General features: G+C 38.1%; 1 protein-coding gene across 3 annotated transcripts in view; it reads right to left on the reverse strand.

Moving 5' to 3' along the window:
• Window positions 1–21,767, reverse strand: part of Ddr (discoidin domain-containing receptor 2) — a 219,280-nt gene that overhangs the window by 26,059 nt on the left and 171,454 nt on the right. For all 3 annotated transcript variants that reach the window (XM_033327399.2, XM_033327401.2, XM_076619821.1), the window contains 4 exons: window positions 20,065–20,204; window positions 18,950–19,157; window positions 16,695–16,850; window positions 12,604–12,779 (listed from right to left, as the gene is read on the reverse strand). In XM_033327399.2, the coding sequence (XP_033183290.1) occupies window positions 12,604–12,779; window positions 16,695–16,850; window positions 18,950–19,157; window positions 20,065–20,204 (680 nt within the window). The remainder of the gene's footprint in view (window positions 1–12,603; window positions 12,780–16,694; window positions 16,851–18,949; window positions 19,158–20,064; window positions 20,205–21,767) is intronic.

The raw sequence follows: 21,767 nt of genomic DNA on the forward strand, positions 1-21,767 counted from the left end.
GAAACTTCCAAAAACAAACTACAAATAAAAAACGAAAATATAGACGAAAGATGAAAAAAGAGAATGTCAGTTCTAAAATAATACACCTGAATCTCTTAGAAGCGAAAAGCTCAACTCTCCGTTTTCAGCACTGCTTGTATTTTTCTATTAATTAACAAGCCTCGTTACGACGGCGTGTATTTTCGTCGCGAAGGAACACAGTCCGATATAGTTTCCTTATCGAGCGTCCCCGTTCCTCGACAGTCTCCGCGTGTTATCGTAGGCTCGTACGACGAGGAAAGAACTCGTCAACGCGGGGCTGGATCGACGGTGCCACCCCAGGAAATTAACGCTTTCATTGTATAACAAACAATCCTTCGCCAGAAGCGTCGTGTCCCGAGCTCCTTCCTTCTACACCGGAGAACCGATAAGGGGGATCATGTCGAGCACCGTTCTCCGGAGAGTCGCGATATAATATCCATTGATTTTTGCTTTACTTGCCTCCGCTTGAACGTCACGGAGACGACCCGACGAGAAGGGCACCGCAACCTAAGGAGGGGTGTTAATTTCCGTTTAGGAAGCGTTAGGGTGCCAGACTTGGCGAGATGCTCCGCGCAACCACCGTTAAGATAAGATAACCACTTAGCCATCGAGATTCTGCTCGAATCTCTTTGCTGTGATTCCCTTCCACTTCCTCCTCTTCCTTTCTCGCTCCACCTTCTTTCCTTACTTCCTTGTCGTTTCTTTCTACTGATCACCCTCTACTTCTGATCGCCCCTTTTCTTGCACGTTGCTCGTCTTCGCGTCATCCAGATCCTCTTAACGGCTCTCTTTAGCCCGCCAGGGCTATCTAAAGTCTTGTCCCTGTTTCCCTCAATCCTTATGACCTGACATTCGAAGGTATTTCAAGACATTCGAAGCAACGTCGATTGGTAGTCGTACCCAGTGCTGACTCGATCCAGTGAGATTCATCACTCGATGCGTTCAGGTTTCTCTTGGAGTATCAGTGATTTCATGGAGCAGGGGAAATGGTATGAAAGTACACGTGCCACGATCCTTTATCGAACGAGTCGTTATAGAGGCTACGGAGGGTTCGACGTTAATTTCGATCGTGGTTGCTTGTTTGCTCGACGATACTCGGCTATCCATCGTTGAAAACCGGGGGTACACGCAGGTAATTGGCAACGTGGAAATCTTCGGGGGCGTGCGAACGAGTCCCTCGATGATCGGCAGCTGCGTATGATTTGATACAACGGAACGTCGGAAAAATTAATTACGGGAAAACCAATCAGCGCGTGGCATTTTCGACTGATCTTCGGTTAAGCGAAAAATAATCGATCCCGGCCGTCGTGCGTTAATTGAAAATAGTAATTACACAATAAACACCGTCGAGAGGGAAAGAATCACTCGCAGAGAGTTCCATGTTTCTGCTTTGATTCACGACCGGTGACTTGTTTCAAAAGCCCGTCGAATCGTTCGGTTTTTCCTTTAATTTAAATAGAGAAGTTTTCGTTGTTAGAATAATTCATCGGATTCGTTTTCTCTGTTATAGAATTAATAACGGAGCCGTTTATGGAATTATTGAATATAATGGCATTATTAAAATATTGTCGTTTTACAAAGATATTTATGAATTTTATTGAAGTATCTAAAGAGCGGTTGAAAAAAAGAGATCACCGGAAAAACGATTTCAGTTATTGAGAGGAATCGTTCACACAGAAACACGCGTGTAATTCCAAATATTTATGCACGTGGAACGGTTCAAATAACATTACTGAAAGCTCTTTTCGTCGTTTTAAATCCACTTATAACACTGAATAATGTAATTCCCCGATGCACAATGCTGAAAATTAACAACACACGCCGAACGTTAAAAACAATATATTGTCCTTATCCTTTATTATTCATACGAAACGTTATTATAACCCAGGCATATTTCATTAACAAGAACATGCAAATTAATGCGCAGGAAAAGATAAATACACGAAAATGTATTGTAAATCGGAATAAAATTACAAATGTTACAAAGACGCTTTTCATTGTGGTACTTACATTTTAAATTATATAATATATTTACATCCTATTTCTATTAATTCCGTTATAATTCCCGAATTTTAGTAAATTTCTTTTTGGGAACAAGCAAATAAGCTTTTAAAATCACATACGCTAAGATAAAATCTAAACATTTCAATTATTTCGTGCCTTTTTTTAAATTTAGAAGACGTCCCAATAAAGAAAAGTGAATACTTAATGGGAAAAACACGATTAAATCCAAAACGATTTAAAGAATGTAACAAAGCTAAACAATCCAAATGAAGGGAAAAGGGCAGTTTATCAATACATACGACGATCATCATCGTATTGTCGTCTTCCAAAATATCGACTATTTCCCTTAAATCAGGCTGTACGTCGTGGACAGAACGATAATACGTTCCCTTCCGGTCGTACAGTGTTTGCCGTGGTTGCGAGTATATCAATTGACCGCACAAAAGGACCCTTTCGATTGATACATCCCTGAACCTTTTCGTGGACGTGGATACGTTCGATTGACCCAAAGACGCTTTTATTGGAAAATATCGTGCCCGATACGTTGCTGAAACGCCTTCCGTTATGGATACGCCCTCGGCGTTTCACGATATAACTCGATGAAATAAACGACGACCGATACCCATCATATAACTAGCTTCTGGTTATAACCAACGAAAATGCTCCAACGAACTTATTATCGTGACGTATTTGTTCATAAACATAGAGAACGTTTCTCTCCATAACCAACATCGTATTGAGTTTATTACGAAAATAAAAAAGAAAACATTCAATAATCTACGATTCCTATCGTGAGATTGAAGTTACCTTTCTAATCCTAAATTGAAAATCAAATTCGGAAACTGTTTACGAGCATATATCTCGCGAATATGTAAATGTTATGAATAATAATTTTCCGATTAATAATATCAGTAAATTGACAACTTACAGATTATAATATATAAATTGTATTATAGCGCTTCTCCTTTATAATTTTCCAATTCTACATCGAATGGGATACTTTGATCATAAAATTTGATTTGTAACCAAACCAATTACTAATATACAAGAAAATTTGTTAGCACCAGTAACTTGTGACCCGTGACTTGCAAACTTTCACGAATAATATTATTTTAATTGCGTAAGAGAATCTTGATTTCCGATAGAAACGTAGGCGGGAGCGTGTTATGTAAATTACAAAACCAATTTGAAAAGTAATTGCAGATGGTGCGATGTTCTTCAGCTCGAGAGGGAATACAAGAAACGAACTAAATTATACCAGCTCTGGTAAAGGTTTAAAAAATTTCTTGTAGATTTTCGTTGCTGGTTGCGCGCGCTGTAAAAAGCAGCGAAGGTAAAAGGGAAACAGGAGCTCGAAATTGGGAGGGAAATATTCGAAATGAAGAGAACTTTACAATGGTCGAATTACCAAGACTCTACGGGATGTTTATCTTTTTTATCGCGATCAAAGAGTAATATTGCACGGTGAAATAATTGCATCACATCAAGAGCAATCTCGTGTTGGCGAATGCGATAAATATGGCGCAATATAATTAGCTACGGATAAACGTAATAAAAACGTGAATCGAAATACCGAGCCCGGTGCTACTTGATGAAATCCCAGACGCCCAAAGGTAGATTCCACGAACAAAACGATCTTCCATTAATTAGCGACGGAGTGCTTTTTGCCATTTTCATTACCATGGCTGCATTTTCGCCCCCGTACCGACGAAAGCTGCACAACCTGTCGGATATCTGCACATTTTCCGCCTCCATTCGACATCCTCCTCCTGCGAGACTGTCATTTATCCTCTCACCAATTTCCAGTCCTTTTTCGACGAATTCAGTTGCATTCGAACCACAATTTAGTTATAGCAGTTGAATTCTATTATTTTTTGATTTGAGTTTCTGTGTACGCTTGAATCGAGGGAACCACGATTATAAATTCAAATGATCGAACGTTCGATGTTATCGTTTAATTTCATGCTCGCGAGCGTACGGAGGATTGTATAATAAGCCACGTATTTAGTCATGTTTGTATAATAGTTTAATAATATTCATTGTTTGATAATGTGTTCTAGAAGATCCATTGAAACGTAATTTGAATGAGCAATTTGTATGTTGCCTTCATTTTTTGCTTATTCGTATGCGTGTATATTCAATTTCGAGAAGATTGTATTTGAGATCTACTGCAGAAAACATGATACGTAACATTTTCCATCTTTTCCCGTGGAAACTATTTTTAAATTCAATACGACGTCTATCAATGCTATTTCCTCTTTTCATTTAGTTTCAAAATCAAAAATATTTCAAATGCTTTTACTGTCATAAAATTAATTATATCTCGATCTTTTTGAAATCTTGAAAGGTATGAATTAATATATCTTTTCTTGGATCTGATAGATTTCTCCTTTCTTCACCTGTCATACTAAATTAATCAAGTTCGTCGCTTGATATCAAAATCAGAAGATCAAAAAAATGTTGACGTTATATCATTTCCTATATTTTTCTCCGCTCTATTTTTATTCCTGTAATTATCGGAAGTCAATGATCCGATTCTTTGTTCTTCGTAATTTATAGAAACAAAAATTGTGAAAACGTGAAAATTTAAATTCGTATAATTTCGCCTGTTAACGCTTAGTTTTGTGTTTCTTTCCAACAATAATGAGAGAAAGATTGGCATACAAAATGGGGCAAATAATAAACACACAAAAAAGACAGGCAAATATAATATTTATTTCGAATCAAATTTTCGTTGCAGATTGTTGTAAAATATGTTTCGCGTGTCTGTCTTCCACTGTAACACAAATATTAAATGTCTAATCACGTACACTAAAAAAAAGCACCTCACGTCATTCGTCGTTGTAAATCAAATAAATTATCCGAGTTTTAACGAAGATTGATACACAGGTCTGCACGAACATGACATTTTTTCTACCTTTATGAGCACCACCTCCAAATTCTTCGATCCATCTTTCTGGCCATTCTACACGGTAAATCAACATGTTGTCCAGAGGAAACTCGAAAAATAGGACGATGAATCTAGCACATTATTCATTTTTCATTTCTTCCATTTTACAACGTCACTTATCCACAGTTTTTTCAAAATGAAAATTCTGCCACTTGTTACCACTCTCCTATAAATTCGGTATCCCTTTCTTTTTTTTACCTGCATCTAATTAGTTAATTGATTAGTTAGTAAATTAGAAGTCAGTTAATTCCAAATCGATTCCACGTATATCAACATTAATTCACTTTATTCCTAGGACATTTTACCAAATATTTCTAAGGCGATAGAAGCCCAAATCGAATTCGTTTCAAGCCTTTGAATTCTACGTAACATTTAATAATTCCAAACTTTAGTCAGATAGCTCATGTAAATCAACTTGACTAAAAAGATACCAAAATAATAAAACCAGCAGAAACGATAACCAGAAAAGAGGGAACGAAAATAATGGACGTTAAGAAAGTAGCAGAATCTGTTTGACTTTCATCAAGAAGATGGTCCAGCCTGTGGCCAGATTGTCTCCTAATGCTTAACCAGGAAACTACTGGCAGTGACAATCGGGATACACGCGTACGTCAAATTTGCGGGGAGGATTACAGTATACGAGAATCAGGGAGTTTGTTGCTTTAAATTAAAATAATCTGTTTTCGCTCGGCCGCCCCTCGTATCGCGACGAACCCCACAGCTAAAGTCGGTAATCGCATTACCTCACTTTTGAACGCCTCCCACCCAAGCCTGCAACTCGCTCACCCTCTCATTTTACGATCCCTGCTGCCACCAACGCCACCACGCCTCTGGCATACTCTATACCGAATCGGAATAAAAGCGCGTTTACTAGCGTGCGTCACGGATCGGGCCGTTCCAGGATAATAAATTCCATGAAATTTAATGAAATCACGCGTGCCTTTCGCAGCTGGTTACTAGGCCCAGCCTTCGTTCCAATGCCAGCCTAACCCAAAACGAAAGTGACAAAATTTGTCCCATTATACCAACGAGGAAGAAATTCCTGCTGTTCCTTTGAAGGGGATGAAATTTACTGGGTAATTAACGGAGTTGTCAAGTGACATTTGTTGATGATGCCATTAAATCACATGATGTTTGCGTAAATTCATATTTTTTTTATCAATATGAAAAAGTGGAACCAGGTAGAGATTTATATTTTATTAAATTGTAGATATTTCGAACCGTTAAAGTTTATAATGTTACGAGGATTGCGGTTTTTCTACGTTTATGAGAATTTTGGAAGTGCAGAAATGCTCCAAGTGCAGATAATGTGTAAAAATATACGAAACGTTCAAAGTATAGTACTGTTTACAATACATGGCGCGGAAAATAATTTACGTAACTTCAATTTTTTTAATCATATTCGTAAAAATACGAATTTACATAAATTTCTGTAGTCTAAGGACAGGAGATGGTAAACGATGTTAGAATCTCCGTCTGTTGCTCAAAAGATTAAACGTGTTTGTATCTTTGAGTATCCAGGGATAGATCATATAGTTTTTTAACTATGATGTTCGAGTGGCATAAGAGCTTCTTATAATAATTTCGTTTTCATAATCTTTTCGTACTGTATGATATATCATGAACCATGGTGTGTTTGTTATTATTCGGATAATTCTTTGAATACTACGTATATCTATTCACGTTACGTTGAATTTTATAAATATTTACATATTAAAATTTTCCATAAATGGTTTACATCACGTGGCAATGACAATTATTTATATAAAAGTTTAAATATGTATGTGTGTTTAAATATGTTTAAATATGTATAAAGTTTAAATATATCTAAGTTTAAATATGAGTTCGAAACACAAAAGGGTATGTAGTCATCCAAGTTTTTGGATGGACGCCCTCAAATCTTTTCTTGAAATGTTTACAAAGTTTACCCGAGTTTACCTAAATTAATAGAGAGAAAATGTATAAATGCAGGGATAAATGTCATGGTAGAAGAAATATGCGAGTTAGTCTTTAGCAAGTTCTGTACGACTTGAAAGACCAGAAGAGTGAATACACTTGAGTTGTAAGAAACTGACTTCCATTGTGCCGTGTCTCATTAAAAATAAGTATTATAAACGTATACATAAAAATAACATCTGGTGAACGAGGGAATAAAATTAATTTTGTAAGATAAGAAGGAGAATTCCAAGAACAAAATGAAAGTATACCAGAGAATAATTCGATTCTATGTGCCGTTATTCGACAGGACAGAAAACCGACTCCTGTTGAGCGTCACTGTTGACGTTCAGAAAACGCGTATTTTTCACGATACGTTAAAAAGTAACGAACTGTGAAACAGCGCCACGAACCTGACATTGTGTTACAGAGCACGTTAATACGACTACGAACTACGAACACGTAAAAAATTCAAACAACTTGGTATTGTTTCGATCATTTATACGAAACGCTTCAAGCTTATGCTCGCTATTACATCGAAGCCATGAAGGAAGATAGCATTAAAAGAAAAAGAGATTATTTCACTATGTAACGTCGATGAGCCGTGGAAGCACTGATTGAAGAGCGATCGATGAATCGTAAACGTTAAAATTTATTTCTGGTTGAAAGTTTCTGTTAGTATCGAGCAAGTTAGTATTTCTCTGGGAACATAAATCGCAGAAATTCGTAGCAGAGGAACTCGACAATTCGGAATTAACTGTTCCACGTATTCGTCGTATTTCTCATCCACGACTCACTCACCCGTGACTAGTAATTTAATAATTTTGCGTACAAATATTTCGAAACAAATCTACTCTGAAGCAACCTAGAAGAGCATGAAGAATACTATCCGGCTTTCGTTCTAACAATACACGTTCATCATCGTGGCAGTGCCTCACTCATTATTTTAAAACCTACACGACCATCGTATTGAAAGGTATAAATATCTCATCGTCCTTCCATCAAGCGAATTCCACTAACCTATGAAATATCGCCCACAAATTTTTCATGGATTAAAAGCAACAATGAAAAAATCAGATAAACTTTTCGCTTCACGACAATGGAATTTGTGCAGCTGTATACGCTGTTCATATAACGTTTTATCGGTGAAAATGGTGGGTTTGTAATCATATTTCTATAGAGAAAACGAATAACAACTTTTTGCAGATATCTCGCCAATTGAAACGGTACAGTACGATTTTACGTCGATTTAATGTCTATTTTGATTTATCGAAATTTCATTTCAATGATCTCAGTTAAAATTGTGGCTACAAAGACTAGGTTTAAGAAAATTACAAAAGCTTCATCAAAATTTCGTTGCAATGCCTACGGTCCAAATTCTAGCTTCAGAGAATATATTTTAGGAAACTGCTACTGTGGAAATAAACGAAACTCGCAATTCAAAAGTTTATCAAAGTTTTATTAAAACAATTTCAGTCGTAATTTCGGGTTTAAAGGCCAAATTTTAGAAAATTATAACTGTAAAAGCATAAATAACATTTTAGGTTAAAGCTTCATCAAAATTTCGTTACATTAACTTTTCCAAAATTTTGGGTTCAAAAGTTAGACGTTTGAAAATTGTAATTGTGAAAAAATTTGAAATACAAAAATTCATCAATGTTTCATGTATTATACATACCTATATTCCAATAATTGTAGTCAAAATCACAGATGTGGAGACTGAATCATAAAAAGTTATAATTGTGAAAAATGGACAATACTCCTAACACAAAGTCCCATCGAAAATCCATTCCAACGATTTCAGACGAAACTCCGAATTTAAAACTGAACTTTCAAACATCTCAAATGGACAATATTCCAATTCAAAGCCTCAAATCTCACCCGCTCTACGAACACTACCTGAGTATTAATTCCACAAGCAATAACATAAAAATAAAAACTACTAACCAATCATAACACCATAAATTCATCTACATCCACGCTAGAATCTTTAAAATAAACCGAGTTTGGAGCAAACAAACCTAACAAAATCGAGTTTCTCTCCTTTCTCTCAAGACATCGACGTTCGCGTGAATTTTCTTTCGCAGCGGAAGCTCATAGTCTGTCGGAAGCGAAACAAGGTCGGCCAACGTAAAAAAATAAAAAAAGAGAAGGGGGAAAGAAAAAAAGGGAAATCGCGAAACTCGAGGGCTTTGCAACGTCGAGGCGAGACAAGTAGCAGGTGGCTAATGTCGGTAGTGACGTCGTGGAACGAGACGAAAGGAGGACAGGAACGTGTGTACACAGACTTGCTTATGGGCGGGCGAACGAGCTAGATAACGCACGTCTCGCGACGACAATACGGTCATACGACTAGCTCTTTTAATTAAGTGGAGTCAGCTCGACCGACTGCCGGTATATATGTATATCCATGGCTGGGAAAAATTTTATTCAGCGGGAATTATATTGGTTCGTTGTACTTGAACGACGCAACGCGAGGAGAAACAGGGAGACCTGCGAGACCTTTTCTAACGGGAGTGCTTCTTCGTAATAAACGTGAGCCAACCCCACCGGCAACGCTCTTGTTTCTTTCTGTAATGATCCGATGAGAAGATTAGCTGCGTCTCCGCGAACCACGCTATTTGTGTATACCAGCGTTTCAGGGAGGAGGAAGTGTGCTTGAGATTTTTTTTTTTTTTTTTTTAGTGCTTTGTTGAATGTAATACATACGTGAACGTAGGTGATGTCGCATTTCTTTTTATGAGTGTGGTAGAATTAGCGGGAGGAAATAAAAGAGTGGTTTTTGATTTGACACGATTAAATTTGGAATTTTTATTGATTGAAGGGAAAAACGGAGATATTGATATCCTACGGAAATAAAGAAATTCTATCCTTAGATTCTTTGCTGAATTTCTTTTTCCGGTAAGATGGTAGAATAAAGGATAAATTTGGATAGAATGTTAATAGAATTGAATAGAAGAGTAAATTTGAATTTTTCTACATATCTATTGGCATAGTCTGTCACTTTTCTTGGAACAAATAAAACAAGATTTTGAAACTAAACATTTTTTTAAATAAAGTTTTGTATCGTGGCATTGTACACCATACAATTCATCACGAAAGTATTTCGCAGCTCCTTTGTCTAACATCCATTGTGTTCTACTAAAGCAGACAGTAGGAGAACGATAATTCGAGCTTTCCCGAACAATAAGTCGCCCATTCGAAGCATCTACGCGAAACGCGGAAATATAATTAATGTTTATTACCGGTTTTAATATAGCCCTGGCGTCACATCTCTAATTGCAAATGTCAGAGCATTGTACCGCGTCTGTCTTAAGGTTGAATTCGCTTTTGGAGAATAGGTTTGGAAAGCGTCTAGGGAGAAACGAGCGCCACCGTCTGGCTCCTATTATTTCCCATCGTTCAGCAATCTGTTAATTACTGTCTTCTGTACACTTCAGAGGAAGGGTCCAAGACTCAGACTAGCTGTCCATTCACGCGAACGAAGTTCAGCTTGTTATTAATCCTACTGCGTCCACTACGTGTCATTAAATATTTTCTTGTCTTTTATTATCAGAAGTTAGACGACCATTACTTGGTCCATTTCTCTAAATATATATCTTTGGAATAATTTTCGTCAAACAATTTTTAATACATATTTTTACATTTAATAACTTACATTTTTTGCGCTAAACATTATCGTGAATCTTCGACGTTCTTGCAAGCTAACTCACGAGGATTTGGCAGAATTTGAAACAGGGATAACAAATCTATAATTAATTTCTCGCGGAACTATTGCTATTGAGAGAAGTATCGATTATCGTCGGATGGTAATAAATAAAATACTTTAATAATCCCAAGGATTAAACGCGACATTATAAACTAAAATCCCTTTGGAACATACGCGCTATGTTCTGCTTTCAAACTAAGTGTCACATAGCCTTCATTTTCAGCAATCCATTCAAACTTTTTTGCACTTTTGATGCAACCATAAAACGAGTGAAAAAAATTCTTAGTCGTCGCTTAGACAGATTTATCAATGTATTCTTTGGGAAAGTGTGAGCGTGTTCTAGTAATACGTGTGTCATGTCCAAGCTGATGTCCGCCAGTGACTCTGTTCTTTGGTAAATCGAGACAGAGCGAAGGGGACTACTTAAGCTCTGTAGCTTAACTTGAACAGCGCCGATATAGGGCATCGACCTAGTTAGGTCGCAAGCGATCCTTCTTTTATATTCTCGCTCCATGTGTTTTAAGTATCTCGAAATATTTTTACGAACATGTATCCGCTGATATCATAAAGATGATGAAATACTTTGTAACGGAAAGATTCGACTTTTTTTCAACGAGAATTAAAACTGATCTATTATTCAATACTTCTGATATCTTCTTCTCTTTTCCTCTTTTTCCCCCATCACTTCTCTTTCGTCCTTCTTTCTACTTTTTCCATTCTGCCCTTCCACGGACGCTCCATAATCCCAACCTATCTATCCAAACACTCCTCTTATACCTTTGAGACTGTAGATTATTTGCGAGGTAAGATCTAACACACTGGTTCTCATCTACATGCAGTAAAAATTCTTAAAACGCGCTATACCTGACTCTTTAATTAAGGGCATTGTCCTTTTTTCCTTAGATTGACAAATAAAAAAAATTGTCCGGTGTGAGTACCCTGTCTCGAAGCATATATAATATATTTTTTGGTGTGCGCCAGAATTTTAATAATTAGCTCACGTGCGGCACGAGATGAAAATGGCTAAAAATCCCTGACTTTAGTAAACGTGACCACTTTCACCAACAACCGCCTTACAATTAAAACACTCTGCTATAAAGAATATTCGGTTCGTTAGAAGCTAGCGGTTATTTATCGAGGAACCCTTTTGATCCCTCGTTTCGACCATCGATGCGCAATCCCATTCGTCCCTTTGGCTGCTTTAAGGAAAATATTTGGTCAGACCACTCTGCTTCTTCCTCTCTTTTTCACTTGTATGCCTCGTATCCAGCGTCAACGCGTCTAACATCGCCAAGACGTTTTCCATGATTGCTCAAAAGCCTTTTTCGTCTAACGCATCGTGAAAACGGAGAGCAAATAACCGCGCGTTACCGGTCGCTTTATTAGACTCCAAATGAATCTCGCGATAGTCGAGAAAAATTCCGTAACACTGGGAAACAAGTTCGCCTCGGTCATTTGGCAAATTGCTGACTTCGAATTAAAGCGTTAGCCGTTAACGAGGTTGCGTTCGATGCTTCATTTTCTCGCCGCAACGAAATCGAACGGGAAACGCGACGGTCTCGCGTTCCTAACGATTTATATTGTGCCATTGTATAACAACAGTGAAATCGATTCGAAACGGTAAAAGGCAAAATAAATGCGGCCAGTCTGCAGGATTTTAAATGAGACTTGGCTAATGTAAACTCTGAAACGAAGGTAATTCGAAAGTTTTAAACGATGGATTCACAAGCCTGATTGGATTCAGCCGGAATATTCTGCGATTCTGTTGTTTGTTCTGCTCTTTTATTTATGCTCCGTATGTTTATTCGTTGTTCTGTATCGACCCGCGCGAAATACAGCTGAATTACAGCGAAAATTAGTATTGAAACGCGAACCTGCTGATAGCTAATTTTCTATGGGATATACGAGAATATATATACATGTACATTCAGCAAATCATATCGATATAAATCGCGGTTAATCAAGTTTGAAGAATTTTTCTTACCTTCAAGTCGCCGTGTTGATCGTAGAACGTCGAAGGTGCGAGGGCAGCTTTCAACCTTCGATTTCTATAAAAAATGAACATAATGGCCGCCAGGAGCATTACGATCACTGTGGTCAAAATACCGATAACGAGACCGACGAACTGCTTCGATTCTGGTTCCTTGGTTTTGTCTGGAACTGATGTATGTATATGTAAAGGCAAAAAAATCCACATATATCTTGATAATATATAATATTATCCCTTAAAATGTAAAACACTTGTGTCAAGACATATATTATCTCTCGAATTACTTAACGACATTTTACTTGTCCTCGCGAACGAAACGATCATCTGACCATTTGTAGCATTGGATTTTCCATTATCTTTCATGTTCCCAGCCTCATACAGATAAGATCTGATTGTCCAATAACTGGCTGAATACCAAGCAATCGATGCAACTAAAGAAGAGCAAAACGTCGTTTGCGTTCGTTCGATTTCAACGCATTTACGAGTTATAGATGATCGTTTGTAGGCGATGCACGAAACACGTACGCGTACACGACTATCTGTATGCAGCCTGGCCACCTAATACGCCAAAGTACACGACCTATCACGCTGGATATTATCGTGAAGGCAGCTTCGCATAATGCACGATGGCTCGATAATGATGATTACGTTCATCATGCTCGTCGTAATTGGATCACGATCGATCAGTAGTTTATCGATTCGTTGCTTTTATTGCCAGATTGAACGTCTGTCGTCTGTCATTTTACTGTCATTCAACGCACCTCGATGACGGGATAACCGGAATGGAAAAAGAAAGAAATGCGGAAAAAGCCTACGCGTACACGTGATCTGCGTGATTCTAAAGCTTTATTGGTTCTTCAATCGTCACTCGCGGACTTTTCCTTCTATGAGTGTTTCCGAGTTCAAATTGCAATAATAGGTATAATGCCAATTTTTAGGTAAATTCCTATTACTATTGGTATGGATTCTAAACAGAAATTATGAGAGATAACGAGTACTTTAATCCGGATATTTTATATATTTTTGCATATTATATACATACTGGACATTTCTGTACTTTTGAATTTTCAACGAGCGTAAGGAATTTCACAAATTCATCTGCAGCCTCTTAACGATGCATGTTTCTATAAATGTAGACGACTATAGAAATATTCTTGTTAATTAATTTAAGTACGAACTGATGCAAAAGTCACGTTTGTTACTGTAACGTATAATACAAGTTTGTAAGAGAAAGTAAAATTCGATTTTCTTCTTACTTTGGTCACTGAGGATGATCGACAATTGAGACTTTAAATTTGGAAAAAGCATTTTTGTTCAAATATAACCTTCCGTCTGTCTCGTAAAATTATTCAGAAAGGAAGTGCTTTCATAGGAATCAGTAGGAAACGTTCGAGCGAACGTTGTTTCGTTATTCTCCATTGTTTCCTGTTATTCGAAAGAAATTTTCAAGCAGCTTCGTGCTTCACTTGAGAACGCTACGAAACTCATCTCGTTTTGTTGCTTCTCGTACGGATGCACGAAGAGAAAAGCGAACGTTATGCTTCGTAACGTTTCTTATCCGCTTCTTCCACTCCCCTTTGCAAGCTGAGAATCGTTACGCAGGAAACGGAATATTGGTTTCATCGCGTGAAAAGCTGAACGTACCCGAGCGCGATCTTGCATGCGTATCGATTGAATGTAAAGGCTTTTAATTTTCTTCCTGGCAACAGCGTAACATCGTGTTTCGTGTTACTATAACGCGGCAAAGGAGTTTCAGACCTTGTAATTACATCATGATTGTTATTTCTATCTTATCTTGTTACTGAAGAAATCGGTACATGTTATAGCTATTTGTACATGCTTGAAAAATAACAGGACCTTTTTTGGATTTATATCTTTAAGTCGTTAGTTGTATTTAAATATAAAAATGCCAATATTTTACGAATATCATATTTCTAACAGATAAATACGATGCATCATTTATTATAGAAAGCGTGTATCACGCAAGTTATAACGATCGAAGCGATAGCGTCTTGGTACATCTGGTTTCTCCGGCGTGATAATGCTACTCATCATGGCACAGCTATACGTAAATTTTTTATCAAGCAATACATAGAAATGCTTGCGCATCCGTTATATTTGTCCGATACAATTCTCTATGATTATTTTCTATGTACAAGACTCGAAGTACCAATAAGAAACTCACAATGAAAATACTCGAATCGTGCAAACAGCCGTAACAAAGGTACCGATTGACTACGATGTTATTTTAATGCAGAAAAAAATGTATTCCAAGTAAAATAATAATAATTGCACGAATACGGACAAAGTACGTCTAAATTATCATATTCATAATTTCGTGATTTCTCAAACAGTTTGTGTACAAGAACCTCATGAATTAGGTTCGGTAAACGTATACACAAAACAAACAAGTATATAATACGAATTATATAATTATATAATATAGGAATAATCGGATCGTGAACAAGGAGGAAAGTCCAATATAATCTGATTCGGTCACTTTATGAAAAGTCGATCGAACGGAAGAAACTATAACGATCAGTTAAACTTCATGTCCGCAGCATGGATAAAAGAAAAAGAAACTCCAAGACAACAGGACAGTTTGTCGAATAAAACGATTGGTAAAAGAATGGGGCGGTCAGTACTTTAAGAGTTACTTCCTTTAACACTTCGATTCAAAGCGAAGTGCTCCCTCGGCAGTGGTAGTAAACGGGGAAAAAGAAATTAATTAGATTTTGCTTTCTACTCGAGGATGGTGAAACAAAAGACGAAGCATAGCTACATTATCGGTTTATAGAGGCCACAGAGAGTATTGTCGATCTCTTCCGCTCCGTTTCTTTGATCACCGACCGTGTATTTTTTAGAACACCTGGGAGACGTTACGGTGCATTTAAAAAGGAACGGGAAGAAAGGAACTAGAGCGCTGTGCAACCTGCGTATAAACACTTTATCTTGCTTTTATAGCGTTGCACACAATTTCACCGCTTTTTGGTGTTTATCGCGATCGCTCGGTTTGTACACAGCTCATTTGAAAAGTAATAGGATTGTGGGTACGTCAACTTGTGACTGATATAGTAATCATTTTATCGCCAACATTGTACGTTATGTTCCACGATACCGCATACAGATGTTTAGAAATGTACAGGCAATCGTGCATTGTACTCGTTGCATTATCTGAAAGCTAGTTAAATACGAAAATTTAGAAATATAGAAAATTTAGAAATATAGAAAATCTAGAAAAATAGAATTTTAAGGGAGACTCACAAAACAGGTGAAGAAAATTCAAATGCGCGCTAGTTAGAAAGTCAGTACTTTCAAAATTCGAAATAATTTTTCGTTCCGATTAGAGCAAATGGTTCATTCGCTTCGAGAATTGTTGCATTTATAGTGACATATACTACAATACTATAGCGTATTCATAAGGTATTAACATTCATACACATAACATAATTTAACTTGATTCTATACGAAATAATATATATGTGAAAAATAGAGTCTCGATGTTAGCTTTAATTCATCGATAATTAAATTAATCACGATTAACAAAATACCTTAAGGAAATATGCATGATATATTGTACATTATATTTCGCGTATTTTCATAGATCGATCGCTACGCTGTTCTTCGACATTTCGAAGCAACGTATTGTGTGTCGCTGCTATACAACGTGTCGTTACTGGACAAGCTCTCGGCCAAAAATTACCCGTGACGAAGCCGTTGAAAATAAAATTCCTCTTCTCTTCTTTTATTCCTACTTCTTTTTTTGCAACTTTATTGCGCGTCGACGAAATATCACGAAAGGTTTCGCGACGAAACATCGCGAACACGACCGGTGAAATGCGAATAAAGAGAAGAGAAAAACAGAGAGAAAAGCGAGCAAGGGAAAGAAAGGGCCGCTCGTGATCGGCATTCAATTTTCGAAGCTGCAGCTTCCAAACAGCAAAAAGACGAGCGATCTGGAGAGCAGAAGGAAAAAAGGGAAGAGAAGAGAAAGGGAAGGGAATAAAGAAGAGTGGAAATCGTGCGGAAAATTACGAAGGGTGTCCTTCGATGCAACAATAGCAGAAACCGACGGGGAGACTTACGGGCATTATCGTTGTTTTCCTCCTTATTAAAAGTGGCCTTTACTTCGTCTCTTTGCAGTGGACCCTCGTTATTCTGATAGGGACTGCCGGTCGCCAATACAATGGCACTCTTGTTCCTCGGCTCTTCATCGTCGGTGTTGTTCCATTCGGAGATTACTGCACATCAGGAATGGAGACTAATGAAATTTGCGGCCATCAAAGGAATTGAATGTTAACGGAAGGGGAGGCTCTTTTAAACACACAGTAAGGGGCTAACCACCCTCGAAATTAATACGGTTATCACGTAATTTTAGTAGGGTGATCTTCTTAATGCTTAGGGCGAGATGAGATTGTTGGTTTTAATAGAACTATAAAAAAGTAGCCACTTTGGAAATTTCCGTTTTAATACAACCCATTCATTCTCTGCCATTCTCAGATGGATAATAAAATTGTTTCAAAATTGAAGGATTTGCAACTATCAGGGAGAATCTGTGATATTTAAATCGTATTTTTGTTAGAAAAGAAAAAAGGTATGAGTTACATAGTCAAAAACTTGTGTAAATTGATCATAAATTTATAGCTTGAAAATATAGTTTGAAAAAATAATTTAACTTTGATCGATTTTCTCTTGGCTTTTGTTTACTCAAATTGCTGGAATGTGGTGCTATTCTCCTCTTCTTTTTTCTTTTATACGAACTTTTCCTTTCCTTTTATGTAGTACAAAAATCTGTGCACTCCGTTCAATTGAATCGGTCGAATCGAAATTACGAAAGAGATAAAAGAGAGTAGAGAGCTGGAACGGGACGAGAAATTAAGTAGAAGTCTAATAGGACGATTCGCGCCACGTTCGCGAAAAAACTAAGGCGAATTGCATGGGATGAGGATGCTGAGGAATTCAAGCCACTTTGAGGATAAGCAATCGAAGTTATCTTTCGCGGAAACGGAGGAATAGAACACCGAGAGAATGATTAACGACGGTTTCGCTGTTCGCCACGGGAACCAAAGTTTTCGAGGGCGTGCGCTTCGCGGTGCAACCGTCCAAGTTTCGCTTCTGTTTCGCGACCACGTGCTCTGATTCGCGTAACGTGCCGCGTATACTTTCGCCTTTTTTCTTGGACGTTGATGCTTCCGAGTCGACCGAGAAACACCACCGGAATAACTGAGGAGACCGCCTTTGAATGTTTTACAAGCAGCGGGAATATTTTCGAATTAACGAGCGGTTTTTCTCTTCACTCTCTTAACCTCGAATGTTTAGAGGGAGGTGTCGTTAAAGTATAATGTAAATTTCTTTTCAACTTGTAATATTCATTACCGAGTTTGTTATTTAACACGATCGCTGTGGACGCGACTTTCATTTCGTAAATTATGCTACATTTTGATAAACAGACGCGCGTTCTCGATTGCATATGAAATATGAAATATAGTTTCGTTATGTATAATACATATCCAGTTGAAATCTATTTTTCGAATTTAGAACTTTGTTTCTAAAAGTTTGAATTTAGAAGGTGGAACTTAAAAATTCAAATCTTTGAATGAACTTTCTGAGTTATTAACTTAATAAATATTAATCTGTCTCGCAGGTACTTACTTTATATAATTAAAATATATCTTCCACGTCACTCACTATTGAGACTTTTTCTCTGACATAAAAATCTTAAAAGTTTTAAATAAAACAATTCGTAGTATAAGATATTCTATTGAGAAGGAACGCGAATAAAAATTCTATCGGCGATTCGCCTGTCAGCCACGTTCAAGAATTCATCGTCCCATCAAGGATGAACGTTCTGACGTATCGTCGCTCGCGCGCAGCTGCCTGATTATCCTTCATCTTTTTCAACGATTCTATCGTCACGGTGGCGAACGTGTCATCTAAAATTGGAAATCGAATCGACCGGGCGGGTGTCTGCGGAGAGAGGGACTTTAAAACTCATCCGTGTCTTGATCCAAAGTTCGCAAGCGACGGCCTCGAAACGTGCACCGGATGCGGTTTCTACTCTTGGCGAAGTTTCCATGGCAGCCTTGAAATCCGTGTGAAGTTATTTCGTTTTCGATATCTCGCTATCCCGATTCCCGTGATCCCTTTCCCTCTTTCGCTCCTTTCGTCCCTTATGTTTCTTACCGACGTCTCTGTAGCTTTTTTTCTACCTATTTTCCTATGTCTCCGTTTTTCTCTCACCCTAGAGTACACACTCTCGTCTACGGAACGTGAATCGAAGAGGTGGGGAAGTAGGATGAAAAATAGATTTTTATCGAGAGATCCGTTGTGTTTCCCTTACCTGATTCGAAGATTACTTCGCTGAGCATGATCCAGCGCGCCGCGAAATACAGCTGTAGCTTCAGAAAACGGCCGGCGCGCGAGTGAAGCTTTATGGTAACATCACGTGCCTGCTCCAACACCAGGTCCGGTATATACGAGAAATGGACGGGTTCGCCGTTGAACTGGTTTCCACCGGTGCCAAGATAAACCTTCGCGTAGGAAAAGACCTGCGGAAGAATCACGTGTGTGTAGAGAATACAGTCGCGTTCATGGCTGAAGATGAAGCGATTGGTAGACGAATAAACAGGGGAGAGAATCGTTGAACGTGATGGAAATTCTTCTCTTCTTTCTTCTCTTCTTTTCTCTCTACCTTATTTCTCCTTCGTTATTTCTTTTTCTTTAGCTTCCATTCCCGTTGTTGTTTCGTCTACAGTCGTCGCTACATGTACGTATCGCGTGAGTATATGGAGCAACGTAATAACCATCGTTCAACCGAGGCAAAATAGTTTCTCTACGCAAAAGCGTCGAACCATATGGGCCGATCGAATGAAAAATTTAATTCCCTGTCCATCGAATCGCGGAAAAGCTACCGGATTTGTTTTTTCGCGTTGAATAAAGTGCGTTTTTACAACGCGTTGAATTTGCCATGGAAACCGCGATGCAACGTTATCGCACGATTTCCGAGATAAACGTAGTCGAGATCGTTTACGCGAGTTTAACAACGATGGGGCGTCGTTCAAAGTTCTGGATCGTTTCGTTCTATCTTTCTCATTCCCTTTTAAGGTATTTGAGAAAATTTCGACGAAGCTATGGCTTCGTTAAGATAACGCGTGTTCGCTTTAAGGAACGTTCAAAGAGCGATTTTCACGTCTTTCTTACTCGTTAACGAGTCATCCACAAAGTTTAATGAATTATACCGAATTCATGGATCTCGCAGCGAGTTCATACTGATTCAACAAACATCGATCTCCGCATAGAAGGGGCTATAATCGGAATATTAAGCGGATTAATCTGGAGAAGCGTGTTTGGATATCGCTTTTGGAGATACCGTAACAGAAAATATACTTTCGGGGAAATCTTTCTGCGTTATTTTACGTCTGCAACACAGTCTAAATGAAGAGAAGTTGAACGTACCTGCACGTCTTTGGTGAAGTAATTGTTCATGTGCAAGTGTATGGCAGTGAAATTCCTCGAATAGTCGAATTCGAAGGTTATTTCAACGGGACGACCGAGCATACTTGGTGTGTCGTTTCTCCAGCCTACCCATTCGTATCCTTAAACAAGAAAAAGAAACTTGTTATTGCAAAAATACAATGCTGCATCCTGTGAATCATTCGAACCGATTTAAAACGTTCGAATACGGATGGACAAAAACATCGACCTGTCACGTTTTAATCCTGCCTCGTTACACTTCTGCCGCACAATGTACCCTGACAAAAACGTTACACGAAATGTCTTTTCATCGATCCTTCAACAATCACAGCGAATCGGTGTACCAAGAAGCGTCCGCCATTCGACAACCGACCAGTGGCATCCGATAAAATTCGAATCCGCGACTAATTCGAGTTTAACAACGTCGGCGATCGGCTGAAACACAATCGAACGATCGACTGTTTTTTCAGTCCCGTTCGTCCATATAAATGTACCCTTTTTCATGTTCTCCCTTTCTCTCTCTCTCTTCTTCTCCGCATCTTTTTTCTGTTTCTCTCGTTTATATTTTTTAACAATATGGACGAGAACATCACGCGATGAGTTCGAATACGACGAGAATATTTCCATTCGTGAATCTGAAAAATGATACGTTACGTCGTTGGATCCGATTATCCCATCGACACCGCGTACCGATAAACGAGACAATAAAATTTGTAACATAAATAATCCGTGAATCGGCCATGACGTGAAATCTGTTTGCCGCGTGGTGTGAACGGGCCGGTCCCTATCAAACGAACAAATTGTTTCAACGTGAACGCATTTGTTGCAAATTGTGCGATGTCCTTTCAGCCTCGGCCCGTTCCCAATGCCAACCTATTTTCAGCCGAACGACAGCTGGTCTTTGAATGTTGCCTTAATTAATCGTCAGCTGAATGCGAAATAGTAGGCGGTTCGTGCAATCTGCGACTGCATTGAATTCGCGCTCTTCACCGGCGAATTTAAACGCGAAAGATCGTAGCTTCGTTCTTTCTCTCGTTTCTTCGCAACATGAAATCTTTTGCTTTGTCTCGTCACTTGCTTTCTTGTCTCCTTCAAATTTTTATTCAGATTTTTCGAATTATTTAAATAGAACACGCATCTCATATTTCATGATTAAATTCGTAAATGTTATGTTAATGGAATGGAATGAACTAAAATTGTAATTTCTTCTAACAGCAGCGAGTAAGTTGAATATCCACAAAGGGACGTAGTAGATTCGTGATTCAAAATGTAAATTCGAAAAAATTTTTTTAGATTGGCAAGGGAAGATTCGTCGATAGAACAGATAGCGCAATTGCTAGTGGAATCGGTCCACAAATGAAAAATCTCGATTCGAATCCTCGGTCCAGCAATCCGATCAACCAATTCTTTCCCTCCCTATATGTTACTGACAAGTCCATTAACGGATTCAGTACGAAACGAATCCTCCCTTCTGTTTTACCCTACCTCGACCATTTCCGATTGCTAAACATCGTTCTGTGTCTCACCCTGTCTAAGAATACTTTGCTACATTAATTCCATCGATATTGTCACCTGAATTTACATTTTAACAGATATCCTATCCTTTTTTCATTCCACTCATTTTTCATTATATTATCATATACAAGAACATTTTAGAACAACAATTTTATTAATATTATCATAAT

Source organism: Bombus vancouverensis, chromosome 1 (genome assembly GCF_051014615.1).
Source record: "Bombus vancouverensis nearcticus chromosome 1, iyBomVanc1_principal, whole genome shotgun sequence".
Lineage (NCBI taxonomy): Eukaryota > Metazoa > Arthropoda > Insecta > Hymenoptera > Apidae > Bombus > Bombus vancouverensis.